Source organism: Nuphar pumila, chromosome 1 (genome assembly GCF_984573655.1).
Source record: "Nuphar pumila chromosome 1, dmNupPumi1.hap1.1, whole genome shotgun sequence".
NCBI lineage: Eukaryota > Viridiplantae > Streptophyta > Magnoliopsida > Nymphaeales > Nymphaeaceae > Nuphar > Nuphar pumila.
In genome coordinates, this window is record NC_143249.1 from 20,229,361 (window position 1) to 20,244,220 (window position 14,860).

The window sequence follows — 14,860 nt, forward strand, 5'->3', positions numbered from 1 at the left end:
TTTTTTCTAATATTTTTTAATGATACTTTGCTTGTTAATCACCAATTTATAGGCCAACATTGCTGCAGCATATCTAAGTGCAACTATGGAATGGAGTGAGCAGCAACAAGTCCTTAGAGAACTGACTTCAGACTGCTGTAAATACAAGTTGTTATACGTGACACCAGAAAAAATTGCAAAGTGAGTATTTTCTATCCTTATTTCTGATATGCATCCATACTAGTTGTTACAAATTGTGATGACTGCTATCAGACAGTAAACACAAAGAAACAATGCCAGTCTTAATTTTAAGCTATATGTGTGCAGCTATCTTTGCTGGTTTTCTCAGTCAACTTTGAAATGAAGTATGAACAGAGTAAACAATTAAACATCCAAAGCTATTCTCAAAGAAAATAAAAGCATTCAAGGAGGAATCTGTGGTCTTAAAGTATGTAAAATGGTGTAAAGTGGAAGACAACACCTCGCTGGGTTAAATAATGTAGTATATGAGTTCTGTATCTTTGATCATAATATTTTCTTGTCTTTCGTCTCTTTGTTGCATAAAAGTATGATGGATGTTCATTATGCGAAGGGGAAGTAATTGGGAGAGAAGATAGATTTAACAACATTTCTAAATGATCCAAACAGCATACTATGCATAGGGTGAAAATGGGTTGGACTTTTGGCTTAATTGTTGTTCAGACCCAAAGACCCAACCTTAGTTCAGTCTGTTAGATATCAATGTATATCCAAGATTCATAATGAAACGGGATTAAAATACCGAATTGATTCTGAGCATAGTCACCTGTATCCTTCAAGGTAATTTATCACCGAGGGTTTTTCTCAGAGATATTGTCAAAAAGTTGTTTTTCTTGAGAAAATATCGGAAGTTTTAAAAATTGAAAAAATAAAAATAAAAATAAAAATAAGAAAGACAGTAAATAATAAGTTCTTATTTTGTATTATATTTCTTGAAAAAATATAAAGAAACAAGTTATAAAAGTTTTTAAAATACAAAAGAAAATATAGAAAAACTAAGCTTAAAATATATCAAACAGTTTTTTTAAATATCACAAGAATATTGTGATAATATCACAATATTTTCATTTGAGCAATATGTTAAAAATGGCAAGATATTTTACCGATATTATCGGCCTACCTTAAGTTGGTGATTTATGTCACATAGGTGCGGAGCGTGCGACACCGTAATTTTAAAAACTTGTGTGTGTGTGTGTGTGCATTTGTATATTTATATAGATAATATAGTTAAAACTGGACTTGGTTAGGGTTAACCAAATCTACTTTTTGGCAGAAATAGACCTTAGTGTGGTTGACTTCACACGACACAAAGGCAGCCATGTCCAAGTGTCGCACCCGCATCCGTGTGGGTGCGACGCCGGTGCGTTGCCCTGTTAGAAGAGTCCGTGTTTCGTGGATGGTGATAATATTGCAATATTTTCAAAATATCAGAGATATCAGTGACTATGGTTCTGAGACAATAAATTCAAACCATATTAAAAGGTTGATAACAAGGTCATATGGAACAATTTAAAATGAGTTGTCTTATCCATTTTGACTTAGTTCTGACAGATAGAAAGTTTTCCAAATCCAATGGTATCTGATCAGATGGATCTCAGTTTGACGCATAGGTCTATATCTGGGAATTTTGTGTTGAACTGTTGATGGTCAAACAGATCCAACCCATTTTCATCCCTAATTACACACACACATTAAACCACTGGTCACTTACCATTTTATCCTGTCACCATTTTATCATACTTACTAAAACATCAATCTGCTTGTATGAATAAAGGAATGAAAATAGGCAAATACACAGTAAATCACTGAAGTTGCTGGTTCCTTTGCCTGCATGAATAAAGCAAGGGCACTGTGTCTATAATATGCCAAGATGATGATGCCTGTGCGCTGAGATCTGCATAGTGCCATTGATTGTCAATTTATTTTTATACTTGCTCATTATTTATTTGTATTATTCCTTTTTTGTTTCCTTTGTGTATTTCATGTTTGAGGGCTCCTTTCCAATTCAAAGAATGAAGACTGCACTTACAACACTGCCTTTTCTAACCAAAATTGTCTGTTCTAGCCGTGCAACCAAAATTTTACTCTGGACTGCGATGACTATGGAAAATACAAAGTTGTATCTGTTCTACGGTTTTCTAACTTGTTATTACTTTTTATTTGCACTCTTGTTATTAATGCATATTTTTTTTGCCAGAAGCGATAATTTATTGAGACACCTGGAGAGCTTGCATATGCGGGAATCTCTAGCCAGAATAGTTATTGATGAGGCTCACTGTGTCAGCCAGTGGGGTCATGATTTTAGACCAGATTACCAGGTTTGAAAATAGAAAGTGCTTCTTAGAATGGATTGCACTGTGATATATCTTCCACATTGTTGGCATGGTTTTGAACCTATGCTTCTAAATGCTTTTGAAAACCTTCAGGGTCTTGGAATTTTGAAGCAGCGTTTTCCCAATGTTCCTGTACTGGCTTTGACTGCAACTGCAACAGCGACCGTAAAGGAGGATGTGGTGCAAGCACTTGGCCTTGTAAACTGTGTGGTTTTTCGTCAAAGTTTCAATCGCCCAAATCTTTGGTAAGATGCTGCTGTTCCGTGGTCCTTTTTGTATTTGATCTTTGAAACAGGTTAGTGGCTCAGGCATCATTAACACCACAGGTATTACATAATGCCAAAGACTAAAAGGTGCTTGGAGGATATTGATAGATATATTAGAGAAAACCATTTTGATGAATGTGGCATAATCTATTGCCTTTCAAGAATGGACTGCGAGAAAGTTGCTGAAAAATTGAAGGTTAGTGCTAACTTTTTCTCTTTTCCTTTCTTCTCTCTTTTTCCCCTGTTATGAACCATCATTCTTTTATTAATCCCATGCTGTTGATAGGGATGTACATCATGGTTCTCTCTCTCTCTTGTTTTTTCATATGGAATTTTCTGTTTAGCAGAAAATGAGGGATCATTTCATGTTTGATTAATTGTAGCTTTGTCTTTGTAAATGATAAATATCCTTTGCTTCCCCAATTTTGCTATTTTTTTACATTTCAACGGACTTTGGGCATCTTGCTCATCCTTTGATATGGATTACACAATGAGATAGGTCACTAAGAGATTTATTTGGAACAGCTGAAACAAACTGACTGCCTTTCAAATTGCTTTCCTTTTTATTTTATCCTCTTTAAATTAGGAATGTTGCTTATGTACAGCAATTTTATTACATAATGGCAATGCTTGTTTATTAAACATATGGCATCAGCTTTAATATAATATTTTCTCAATTCTTCGATGATTAAAACCTCAAACACATTCAGATGTTTTGGTTCATGATCATATTTTTTTTATCTCTAATTGGTTATCCTTTGCAGAAATCACATCTAACGTAAATGCTGAATATTGATGTGAACACTAACATTTCTCCATGTTTTAATTATATTTTTCTAGTTGCATCAAATTGCTTGGTTTGTATTTTCCTTCAAAAGTGGTCCTCAATGGCGTACCAATGGGCTAACTATCCCACTAGATATCCAATATTCTAGCTATCATTTGTCTCGATGGTCTTGTTGATGTTAAAAGACCATTAAGCCACATCTTCATTTATCTTCAATTCATGAGCATAAGGAAAAGCTATGAGAAGAATATGAAAAACCTCAGTCTACAAGAATTTGCGAACTCCACTATGATATAACAATGTCATCTCAACTTTTAAATACATGCCTATGTTTATGTTCTACCTCCATTCTGTTCCGGCGTATAGGAACGCAATATTTGTTTTTCAACTCTATTGTCTCTAGTACTGTTGAAAAATATATGAAGATCATTCTCCTCCATTATTTTGGAGAAATTGAATTGTTTTTCCATGATGCCTTTTGGTGAAGTTCTTAAAGTTTTTAAAGGCCTTAAACATATTAGTATTATTCTTGATAATCTATGTCCAGGAATATCTTGAATAATCATCAACAAAATTCACATAACACTTGTGAACAGAAAGAGAAGTAGAACAGCAAATATCAATGTGAATCAAGCCAAGCATCTAAAAGCTCTTCTATTATTAAAATGAAGAGGTAACTAAGTCTTTTCAGTTGACACTCTTAACAAAAAGATTTGCCAAGACGTGAAATAAACCCTTTGTTACATAAATGCTTCAATGGTATATCAATCTGGAAATAACATGAGCCTCTCATACATGCAAATCTGAACTTTTATAACATAAGCATGTGTAACATGTGTAAATCTGGATAATGATAACACATTATCCCATCAAAAAGCTAAATATATAACAAGGGAAAATTTGAATACTTAACATGCGAAAACCAGCATAGGTATCTAGTCAAATACTTGACATGCATAAATCTGAAATATGGACAAGTACCTTGATAGATATACATATACATATATTTTCTTTCCTACGGATAGAGTGATTATATGTTTTTCTTTTTGAATATGGCTCGACCACCTTACTCAGTCGGTTGGGACTAACCCAGCAGGCTCTGTTCAGCCCAGCCGAAGACAGACCACTGTATCTACCCAGCCAAACCCAGTTTGGTTGGGTTTGTCAGGGCAGCTATTTGTCCGAAAATATAACACTTCATTTTTTTTAAATAATGAACTTACATAATATATCATTTGTCAGCCTATGATATGATTTTCTACAAAAAATAGGAATATTTAAATGATTGAACTATTGACCGTGTAATACATCTCAGTATTATGCAATAACAGGTTTAACATTCACTTTGCATTGGATATCAAATCTATCATTTCTTGTGCATTGGATATCAACCTTATAACTCACATATTTAGCATTCACTATGCATTGGATAACAACTTTATAAATCACAGATTTAGCATTCACTATGCATTGGATATCAACTTTATAAATCACAGATTTGGCATTCATTATGCATTGGATAACAACTTTATAAATCACAGATTTAACATTCACTATGCATTGTCTTCTTTTTATTTTTTTGTAGCCTCACACTGCAGCAGATCTGAGTCAGATCTGCGCATGGGCAATCATGGCCGATCTGCGCCAAATTCATCCCACGTGTGTGTCAGACCAGTCCAGCTCAGCCCACACTACATGTGTTCGATCTGTGCAAACTTGTCTATGAAAAGAAGTCACGATTGGGTTTGGATCTTATCCAAACTCAATTCAAGTTTATTTAATTGCATATTTAAGCCCATGTTCATTAATGGCATATTGTAAATTTCTCTTGTTGTGTAATGGGTATTTTCGTACCCTATTAATTGTAACAACATATATTTAATGGGAAGCCAATACCACAACCTCCAATTGAGGATTCTACAACTCTCACGTATTCTCCCTTCATTCTGTGCTTAGTCTTGTGTATGAGAGAAGGAACCCATGAATTTTATCATGGTATCAGAGCACCAGATCCAACTTTAAGGATCATGATCTTCTTATGAACATCCGATAAAGGCTTCTTCATCTCCAAGATCTTCTTCTTACTTCTTACCCTTTTTTCTTATTGCTCTTACTGATTTCCTCCTTCATTCTTCTTGTCTTCAAATCAAATCATTCAAATAACGTGTTCCTCTTTTTTATAAAATCCAACGTTTTCTCTTCCAAAACTTGGATTCTCTGTTTGCTGATTCTCCTGAGTGGCTGATTCTCTGTTCACGTTTTCATATTGTCATATTGCTGCACGTGATCTTATATATTAACAACTTAAATAATCACGCAAGATCGGATTTGAATCATTTGATCTTTGCATGATTTCAAAGCTTGAATAGGATTACATCATATCCTTTTACACGTTAACGGCACATCAGATTCAAATCTGGAAGTGATCCCAGATCTGTCTTGATTAACTAATATCGTATTTGGACTCATTTTCTGTATTCTTCTCTGTGTTGGACTAATATATGTCTTTATTCTCTCATATTCTGAAAGAAAACACGTTATTTTCAAAGTAACGTGCCTCTTTGATTGAATTTTAATTCAGAACAGATTCTTACTACATAGTTTTTGTTTTCTGCTTCGAGTTTACCATACCAATCGATAAAAAAAAGGACGGTGGCAGCAAAATTCTCTGATATTAAGTTTCTGTTCTGAATTTTATTAGAATTCAATAGTAATTGGGTCTTTATCGTACAACCATTTTCTTATTTCTTATTCCTTCTTATTTTTGGTTTTGATAGAATATTAACTCATTTCCTTACTCTCTGTCTGGTCTTTCCTCAAACTTTCTTAGTTAACTCGTGTATGAGAAACTGAACAATTACAAATTTTCAACTTGGAAGCGACAAATCATACCATTCATAAGAAATCAGGACCTTTCTGGACATCTGGATGGTTCTGTTCCTGTTCCTCCAGAGTTCATACCACAAGAAGAAAAGAATGGTGAGAGAGATCTTTCTATTACCTATGTTAGAAATCCAAAGTACGTATCCTGGATGAAGCGAGATCAGGCGTTGGTTGCCTATATCACTTCTACATTGTCATAGGAAGTGCTTGTGGCAATTCCAGATGTCTGCTCCGCAATGCAATTATGGCACCGATTAGTTCAAACATATTCTCAAGTTTCTCAGGCGAGTATTATTTTTAAAGAAAGAGTTTCAAATGCTGAGGAAGGACTCCATGATTATCATGGAGTACTTGGACAAAATGAAGACCATTACATATCAGTTTGCCATCGTGGGATGCACAATTAGTGACAAAGATATGATTCAACAAACTTTGAGTGGGTTGGGATCAGATTATCATATGATGGCTACTTCTTTATTGTGTTTGCCAGATTTACCTACATTTGAAGATTTTTGTGCCAAGCTTTTACAGTATGAGATGATCTTGAAGGGATTTTTTGAAGATACTCATGCTCAAGTTGGAGCACACGATGTCCTTGCTGTTAAAATGTAAACTGTAATATATATATATATTATTTAATATTATTATATTTTCTTTTATTATTTTATTTTTGTATTTTTCTTTATTTTCTTTTTTAGCATCTAGTTCAATAGAAACTAGATATTTGATCCAGTCAAGTTCCTGTTGGACTGTAGTCCAACAGCTATAATAAATGCTGTTGGACTATAGTCCAACATCTATAATAATAAATGCTGTTGGACTGTAGTCCAACAGCTATATTAAGAGACGTTGGAATCCAACGTCTCTTTTGGAGAGCTCAAAATGAGCTCTCCTCTCTCCCACTTTTTTGTATATATAGGGGTGAACCCCTTTAATGTAAAGAACCATGCTTCTTAAGCATTTTGTTCATGAATAAAGTATTATTTATTTTTCAAGTGTTCTTCCTTTTATACCCTTTCAAGGGTCATGCTTGTAGTGTCTCCAATAGACACTTGTTTGTGAGTTATTTGTGCATTTGTTGAAGACCACCATTTCATTACATGGTATCAAAGCTACGGAATCCTTAGATCTTGAAGTGCTTCCGCCTCGATTTCCGTGCCACATTTACAAAAGGTGTTTCATCACCTTGTTCTTGGCTCAAGAAGATTTGTTTGAAGAAAGGCGAACTTGTGCTACAAAAAATTTTGGTTTTGTATCCTCTCTTATTCCTTTGTCTACTCTTTTTCTTTTCTTTTTATTTTTCTCTCTCTCCTCCTATTTATTCCTCTCTTACCCTTGTAAAAGATGGATGACAATGATAAGATCACCATCATTCCTATGAAGCTAAATAATACTAACTATCTAATGTGGGCTTCGATTATGAAGCACCACATTTGGGGAAAAGGTTTATGGGGTATAGTGGATGGTTCTGATTTGGAACCTAAACTATCTCTTACCAAGAAAGAGGGTGATAAAGAGGTTCCTCTAACAGAAGAAGAGAAGAGTAAGGCGTTAGCCACTTATGAAAAGAAATGGAAAGAATGGAGGATAGGGCATGCAAAAATTATGTCATGGCTCATCAATAGCATAGACATTAAAAAATGCTCTAGTCTAGCTAAGTTTGAGCATGCCGATAAGGCTTAAGAATACCTCAAAAACATGTATTCCCTTAAAGATATTGCACATGTATGCAATTTACAAGATAAAGTTCGGACAAAGACTCAAAAAGATAAAACTATTCGAGAATATTATAATGAGTTGTCCGAACTTTGGGAAGAGTTGGCTCTTCTTGAGCCCAAATGGCATTGTGCCGAAGACATCGAGCTTCGCCAAAAGCAACTCGATATGGAACATTTCTATCAATTTGTGAATGGTCTAAGGCCGGAGTTTGAATCCACCAAATCGGCCCTTTTACATCGTGGAAAAATTCCTTCTATTGTTGATACTATAGAAGAGCTCACTATGGAGGAAAATAGACTTAGAAAAAGTACTCCAAAAGTTGATGATGACTCCGTTTTAGCTGTATCTAGACCGGAGAATCATACTCGTACTTACAAGCCGCCTCATTTTGGAAGGCAAAACAGTGACTTTGATAAAAGAAAAGTTATTTGTCATCATTGTCATGAACCGGGGCACTATAGGCCTCAATGTCCAAAGTTAAAAAGAAGAGAAGAAAAAAGAGTTGCATCTGTTGAATCTAAGTCAAAAGATCAAGATGCACCTGTGTCTATGGCTCAACTGATGGAAATCCTTCAACCTCTTCTCAAAGGGGTATCCTCCTCAACCGAAGCCTCAACTTGAGCGGCAATTGCATCTTTCTCCGGTCCAGGTAATTTTCCTTGGCTTTTAGATTCTGGTGCTTCTTTTCATATGACCCCAAATGTTAATAGTCTATCCGAATGTCTTAAAAATAACTCAAGTGTGTCAAAGGTTTTTACAGCCGATGGCACATCTCTGGAAGTAAAAGGAATAGGATGTTTTGAAAATCTTTAAAAATCCAAAAGATTTTTTATCCCTGAAGTTAGATATATCCCTAAACTTAATTTGAATCTCTTATCTGTCTCGCAAATATCTGATATTGGATGTAATATCTTATTCTCTTCTCATGGTTGTTGGGTACAGGATCGCCAGTCAGGGAAGCTGATTGGGGAAGGCCATAGAGAAAGAGGACTTTATTACATGGACTTTTTGGAATTACCCAAGAATGCATTTTGTTATAATATTCAGAAATTAGAATTGGATTTATGGCACAAAAGGCTTGGCCATCCTCATATGTCTAAAATTCAATATTTTCCAAGTTTGGAAAAATTTTGTAATTCTGAAAATTTTTCTTGTAAAGACTGCATTCTTGGCAAAATGAAAAGGTTACCATTTCTTAGTAGAACTTTTGTTTCCTCACGACCACTTGAGTTAATACATTCGGATGTTTGGGGCCCCGCACCAGTTATTTCCAAAGGTGGTTATATATATTATGTCATTTTTGTTGATGACTTTTCTAGACATACTTGGATTTATTTTCTTAAACATAAATCTGATGTCTTTGCTAACTTCCAAATATTTCATAAAATGGTTAAAAATAAGTTTCAAAATGATATTTCTGTTTTTCGCACTGATTCAGGGGGAGAATTTATGTCCAACGAATTCAAAGACTATCTCAATTTACATGGTATTACACATCAAAGATCATGTCCACACACTCCACAACAGAATGGCCTAGCCGAACGCAAACATCGGCACATTATGGAAACTACTAGGACATTGCTAATTGCAAATCAAGTTCCAAAAAGTTTTTGGGCTGAAGCGGTCCTAACTACCACCTACCTCATTAATAGGATGCCATCTTGCTCATTAAAGAATACAACTCCAATAGAAAAACTTGTTAATTTAACTCCAGATTATTCTAGATTAAGAGTCTTTGGATGCAAATGTTTTGTTTTCACCAACAGAAATGACAAACTCTCTCCTCGTGCAATCCCATGTGCCTTTTTAGGATATGCTGATAATAAAAAAGGCTACAGGTGTTTCGATTTTCAAAATGACAAATTATATGTGTCAAGAAATGTATCTTTTTTTGAAAAAGAAAGCTTCTTTGAATTTGAAAAATCCAAGGATGTCATTGAATACTCGTTTTTAATTGATCCAACTTCAAAATCCAATGAATGATGTTGGATGTGACCTTGACAATGATCAAAGTCCTATTGTTGTTGAAAATGATGATAATGAAGAGCAAATCCACAGGGATGTTAGTCTACAATATTCAAGACGTAGAGAGCAAAATCTTCCATGTGCATTACAAAAATACTCTGAAGTCTCACCTAGAAGAACGTCTAGAATCTCTAAACCTCCAGAAAAATTTGTGTCTTATGAATCTTTTTCACCCACGTATAGGGCCGCCATTGCATTAATACAATCATATGTTGAACCATCATCCTATTCTCAAACAAAAAATCATATAGAATGGATAGAAGCCATGAAAATAAAATTGGATGCACTAGAAAAGGCCAATACTTGGACGATACAAGATATTCCTCCGGGTAAGAAACCTATAGGTTGTAGGTGGGTATACAAAGTCAAAACCAAAAGTGATGGGACCCTGGAAAGATATAAGGCCCGTTTAGTAGCAAAAGGATATGCCCAAGAGTATGACATCGATTATGAAGAAACATTTGCTCCTGTGGCCCGTATGACCACTGTTAGAACTTTAATAGCCTTGGCCTCCATTAGAACATGGCCTATCTTTCAATTAGATGTCAAAAATGCTTTCCTGAATGGGAATCTCGTTGAAGAAGTATACATGGAAGCCCCACCTGGTATTAGTATCCCTAAGGGTAAAGCTCTTCGTCTAGAAAAAACTCTTTATGGTCTTAAACAGGCTCCAAAAGCCTGGTATGACCGATTTAGTCATGTTATTCTTGATATTGGTTTTCAACCTTGTTTAACTGACACTGCTTTGTTTGTTAAGAAATCTGATGCAGGCATCATTATTCTTCTTCTCTATGTGGACGATATGATCATCACTGGAGGCGACAAACAGGGAGTTGCAAATATCAAATCTCTTCTTAAAACTCACTTTGAAATGACTGACTTAGGTTTATTAAGATATTTTTTAGGCATTGAAGTTGCTTATTCCCCTCGGGGTTTTTTGATATCTCAATCTAAATTTGCTCTTGATATCGTTTCCAGGTCTGGCATTACAGATGATAAGAAAGTAGACACTCCAGAAGTTGTCAATGTTAAAATGAAAATTGATGATGGAGAACTTTTGATGATCCTACTCCTTATAGACAGCTTGTTGGAGCTCTTTCTTATTTTTCCATTACTAGGCCAGATATAACTCATACGGTTCATACAGTCAGTCAGTTTCAGCATCCTCCCACCTCCGTGCACATAGGAGCGATTTTGCGTATTATTAGATACTTAAAATCCTCTCTTTCACGAGGACTCTTCTTGTCTGCTTCATCTTCATTAAATTTAATTGCATATACTGATGCTGACTGGGGAGGTGATCCCAATAATAGACACTCAACTACTGGTTTTTGTGTGTTCCTAGGTGAAACTTTAATTTCGTGGAGGTGCAAGAAGCAACAAAAAGTCTCTCTTTCCTCCACCGAAGCTGAATACAGAGCCATGACAACCACCACTATGGAGGTTGTTTGGCTCAGACGATTGCTAGCGGATATGGGAGCTTCAAAGATGTGTTGTGACAACAAAAGTGCGATCTACATTGCAAGCAACCGGACATTCCATGAGCGTACTAAACACATTGAGATGGACTGTCACTATGTCAGAGAGGAATACTTACATGAAACCATTGATCTGCCATATGTTATATCAGAATATCAATTAGCAGACTTCTTCACCAAGCCTCTCGCTGATCCTAGATTTCACTTCCTCTTAGACAAACTTTCGCTCATTGTACCGTAAGTTTGAGGGAGAGTGTTAAAATGTAAACTGTAATATATATATATTATTTAATATTATTATATTTTCTTTTATTATTTTATTTTTCTATTTTTCTTTATTTTCTTTTTTAGCATCTAGTTCAATAGAAACTAGATATTTGATCCAGTCAAGTTCCTGTTGGAACTTGACCGTGCAAATAGCTGTTGGACTGTAGTCCAATAGCTATAATAAATGCTATTGGACTATAGTCCAACAGCTATAATAATAAATGCTGTTGGACTGTAGTCCAACAGCTATATTAAGAGACGTTGGAATCCAACGTCTCGTTTGGAGAGCTCAAAATGAGCTCTCCTCTCTCCCACTTTTTTGTATATATAGGGGTGAACCCCTTTAATGTAAAGAACCATGCTTCTTAAGCATTTTGTTCATGAATAAAGTATTATTTATTTTTCAAGTGTTCTTCCTTTTATACCCTTTCAAGGGTCATGCTTGTAGTGTCTCCAATAGACACTTGTTTGTGAGTTATTTGTGCATTTGTTGAAGACCACCATTTCATTACAGACATGAGTTGTCTATGGACGAGAACGTGGTAGGTATGATTTTCGGGAAAGAGGGGGTCAAGAATGAAATAGACAAAGAAGTCGTGGAATAGTACCTACAACCAATATTCCTCCTAATGAGCAAAGACAAAGATTAATACCCACCCCTTTTTTATGCAATAAAAGGGGGCATGACAAAGCTAATTGTTGGTTTAATCTTCAAAATAGAGGCAAACAACCAGAGACAAGAAATGGGTCAGATAAATTGATGACCAGTGGCGAAGTCAAGGAGTTGTTACTATCTGCTCTAGCTAGCTAAGTTGAATTTAAAACAAAATGATCAGGGCACTTGGTATGTTGATTCGGGTGCAGCCACTCATGTCACTGGTGATGCTGGTAAGCTCCTAACTCTTGTTCTTTATGCTGGTAGAAATAGTATAGTAACTGAAGATGAGTCTCACCATCGTATTTCTCACATTGGAAACTCTGTCGTTCCTATGTATACTTCTTCTCTTGCTCTTTCAAATGTCATTTATGCTCCGAATATCAAGAAAAATATTGTTTTTGTCTCTAAGCTTGTAGATGACATCAATGCTTTAGTTGAGTTTACTCTTTTTTCTGTTTATGTTAAGGACCTTCACACGAGGAAAACGTTCATTGAAGGAAAACGACAAGGGAATATGTACGTGTTCCAAGAGAATCCTTCCACCTTAAAGCTCGCATCATCATCTTCTTCAGTCCCTTCTGAGAATGTTTTTAGTCTTTCTGAGTGTAATAAGCCGAATCTTTGGCATGGTCGTTTAGGTCATTGTAGTAGTCGTTTTATTGAAATGCTTGTTTCAAGCAGGCTTATTCTCCAGTCAAGTCTAAGTTTAAATGTCAATGATAAAAAATGTTCTAGTTGTCTTCAATGTAAGAGTCATGTTCTTCCATTTCATTCTATTAATAAAAGAGCTTCAAGACCATTTGAAACTATTTGTTCTGAAGTTTGGGGTCCGACTCCAGTTCCCTTCATGTCTGGCATCAGATATTATCTCATTTTTGTTGATAGCTATTCTCGGTATACATGGATTTTCTTTATGAAATGTAAATCTGAAACATTCAAGTTATTTCAATGTGACGGAGGGGGTGAATTCTCTTCAAATGACTTTATTAAATTTCTCCATACAAATGGAATACGTAGACTAAGGTCTTGCCCTCATACACATCAACAAAATGAAATTGCTGAACGAAAGCATCACCATATTGTTGAGAGTGCAATGAGCATGATGCATGATAGTAACCTCCAGTTACCTTCTGGGCAGAGGCTTTTCATTCAACCGTTCATATCATAAACCGATTGCCCATGAATATCTTGAAAAGCAAATCACCCTACTTTTCTTTACACTAGTTCATCCAAATTATCATGATTTGCGAGTATTCGGGTGTGTATGTTATGTTCATGTTGACAGTTCAATGTGACACAAGTTTCAGGATAAGGCCTTGAAGTTTAGATTTGTAGGGTATGCTGATGATTATAAAGGTTACAGATGATATGATCCCGTGAGCAAGCGTATCAAAATATCTAGGAATGTTGTATTTGATGAATTGAATTTTGACCACAATGTTAACACTCTTCCTAAAATTGAAGTTTATCACCCCTGGTGAGGATGACAGTGGACCGGGGGAAAGCGGGGCCTCGCCCCGTTTGAACCGGCGATGAAGGATATGAAACGGTGATGGAGGCAGGGTTGAAGGTTAAAATCCATCCCCGTTCGAGGATGGAGGCGTGGATGGACATACACTTTTCCTCGCCCCGCCTTGTCCCCGCCCTGCCCTGTCCCGCCTCATCCTCGTTTGAACCGGTGATGAAGGCGGCGGTGGAGGTTAAAATCCATCCTCGTGCGGGGATGGAGGTTCTAATCTTGAGGGGGGGGGGTGGAGACCTTGTCCCCCGCCCCCTGCCATCCCTAACCCCTGGTTGAACTTTGATCTCTTCTCTAGTGTTGATGATGTTTGTCCTTCATAATGTAATCAAAGAGATGAGGGAAATGTGTCTGATGCTGTACAAAGGACTCAAGAAAGTGTCATTTCAGATCCACTCTTGCCTCCTGAAAGGTATAAAGGCATTGTTTACTCTCGACGTGAGAAGGAGACTCTCCCCAATTCTGATCAGGAGATGAATTCTTCTTCTGTTTTTGTTCCATCTGTTCCCAGAAGATCCACTCGACCCCGACATCCTATTGATAGATGGGTAGGTTTTGAGAATTTCACTTTGGATTTCCAACTCTTCTTAACCTCTTTAGGTAAGGAAGAGAAATCGGTAACAATATATATATACATAAACACCATTGAAGAAGAATAAATCGGCTTTCTTTGTATTTTTGCTAATATACTCAACCCGATTTACATTTTTTTTTTCATTTGAAAAGAGAGAAGAGCCCGTACCTCTTTTCTTTTGAAGTTTGAAACGAACCCAATATGCTTCGACTATAAGGAGGAGAAAATGACTTCTTCCTTCTTCTTCCTCTTCTTCACACGTCTCTCTCTCTCTTTGTTTCTTTTTTTCTCCTCTTTTTCTTCTTTCTCTCCCTTTATATAGTTCACGATTTT

General features: G+C 36.0%; 1 protein-coding gene across 1 annotated transcript in view; it reads left to right on the forward strand.

Moving 5' to 3' along the window:
- The window catches only part of RECQ4A (DNA helicase (RECQl4A)), an 86,156-nt gene that overhangs the window by 20,097 nt on the left and 51,199 nt on the right, over positions 1-14,860 (forward strand). Inside the window, exons 13-16 of the mRNA XM_090010888.1 lie at positions 53-180; positions 2,216-2,336; positions 2,445-2,596; positions 2,678-2,813. Of these exons, the coding sequence (XP_089867014.1) occupies positions 53-180; positions 2,216-2,336; positions 2,445-2,596; positions 2,678-2,813 (537 nt within the window). The remainder of the gene's footprint in view (positions 1-52; positions 181-2,215; positions 2,337-2,444; positions 2,597-2,677; positions 2,814-14,860) is intronic.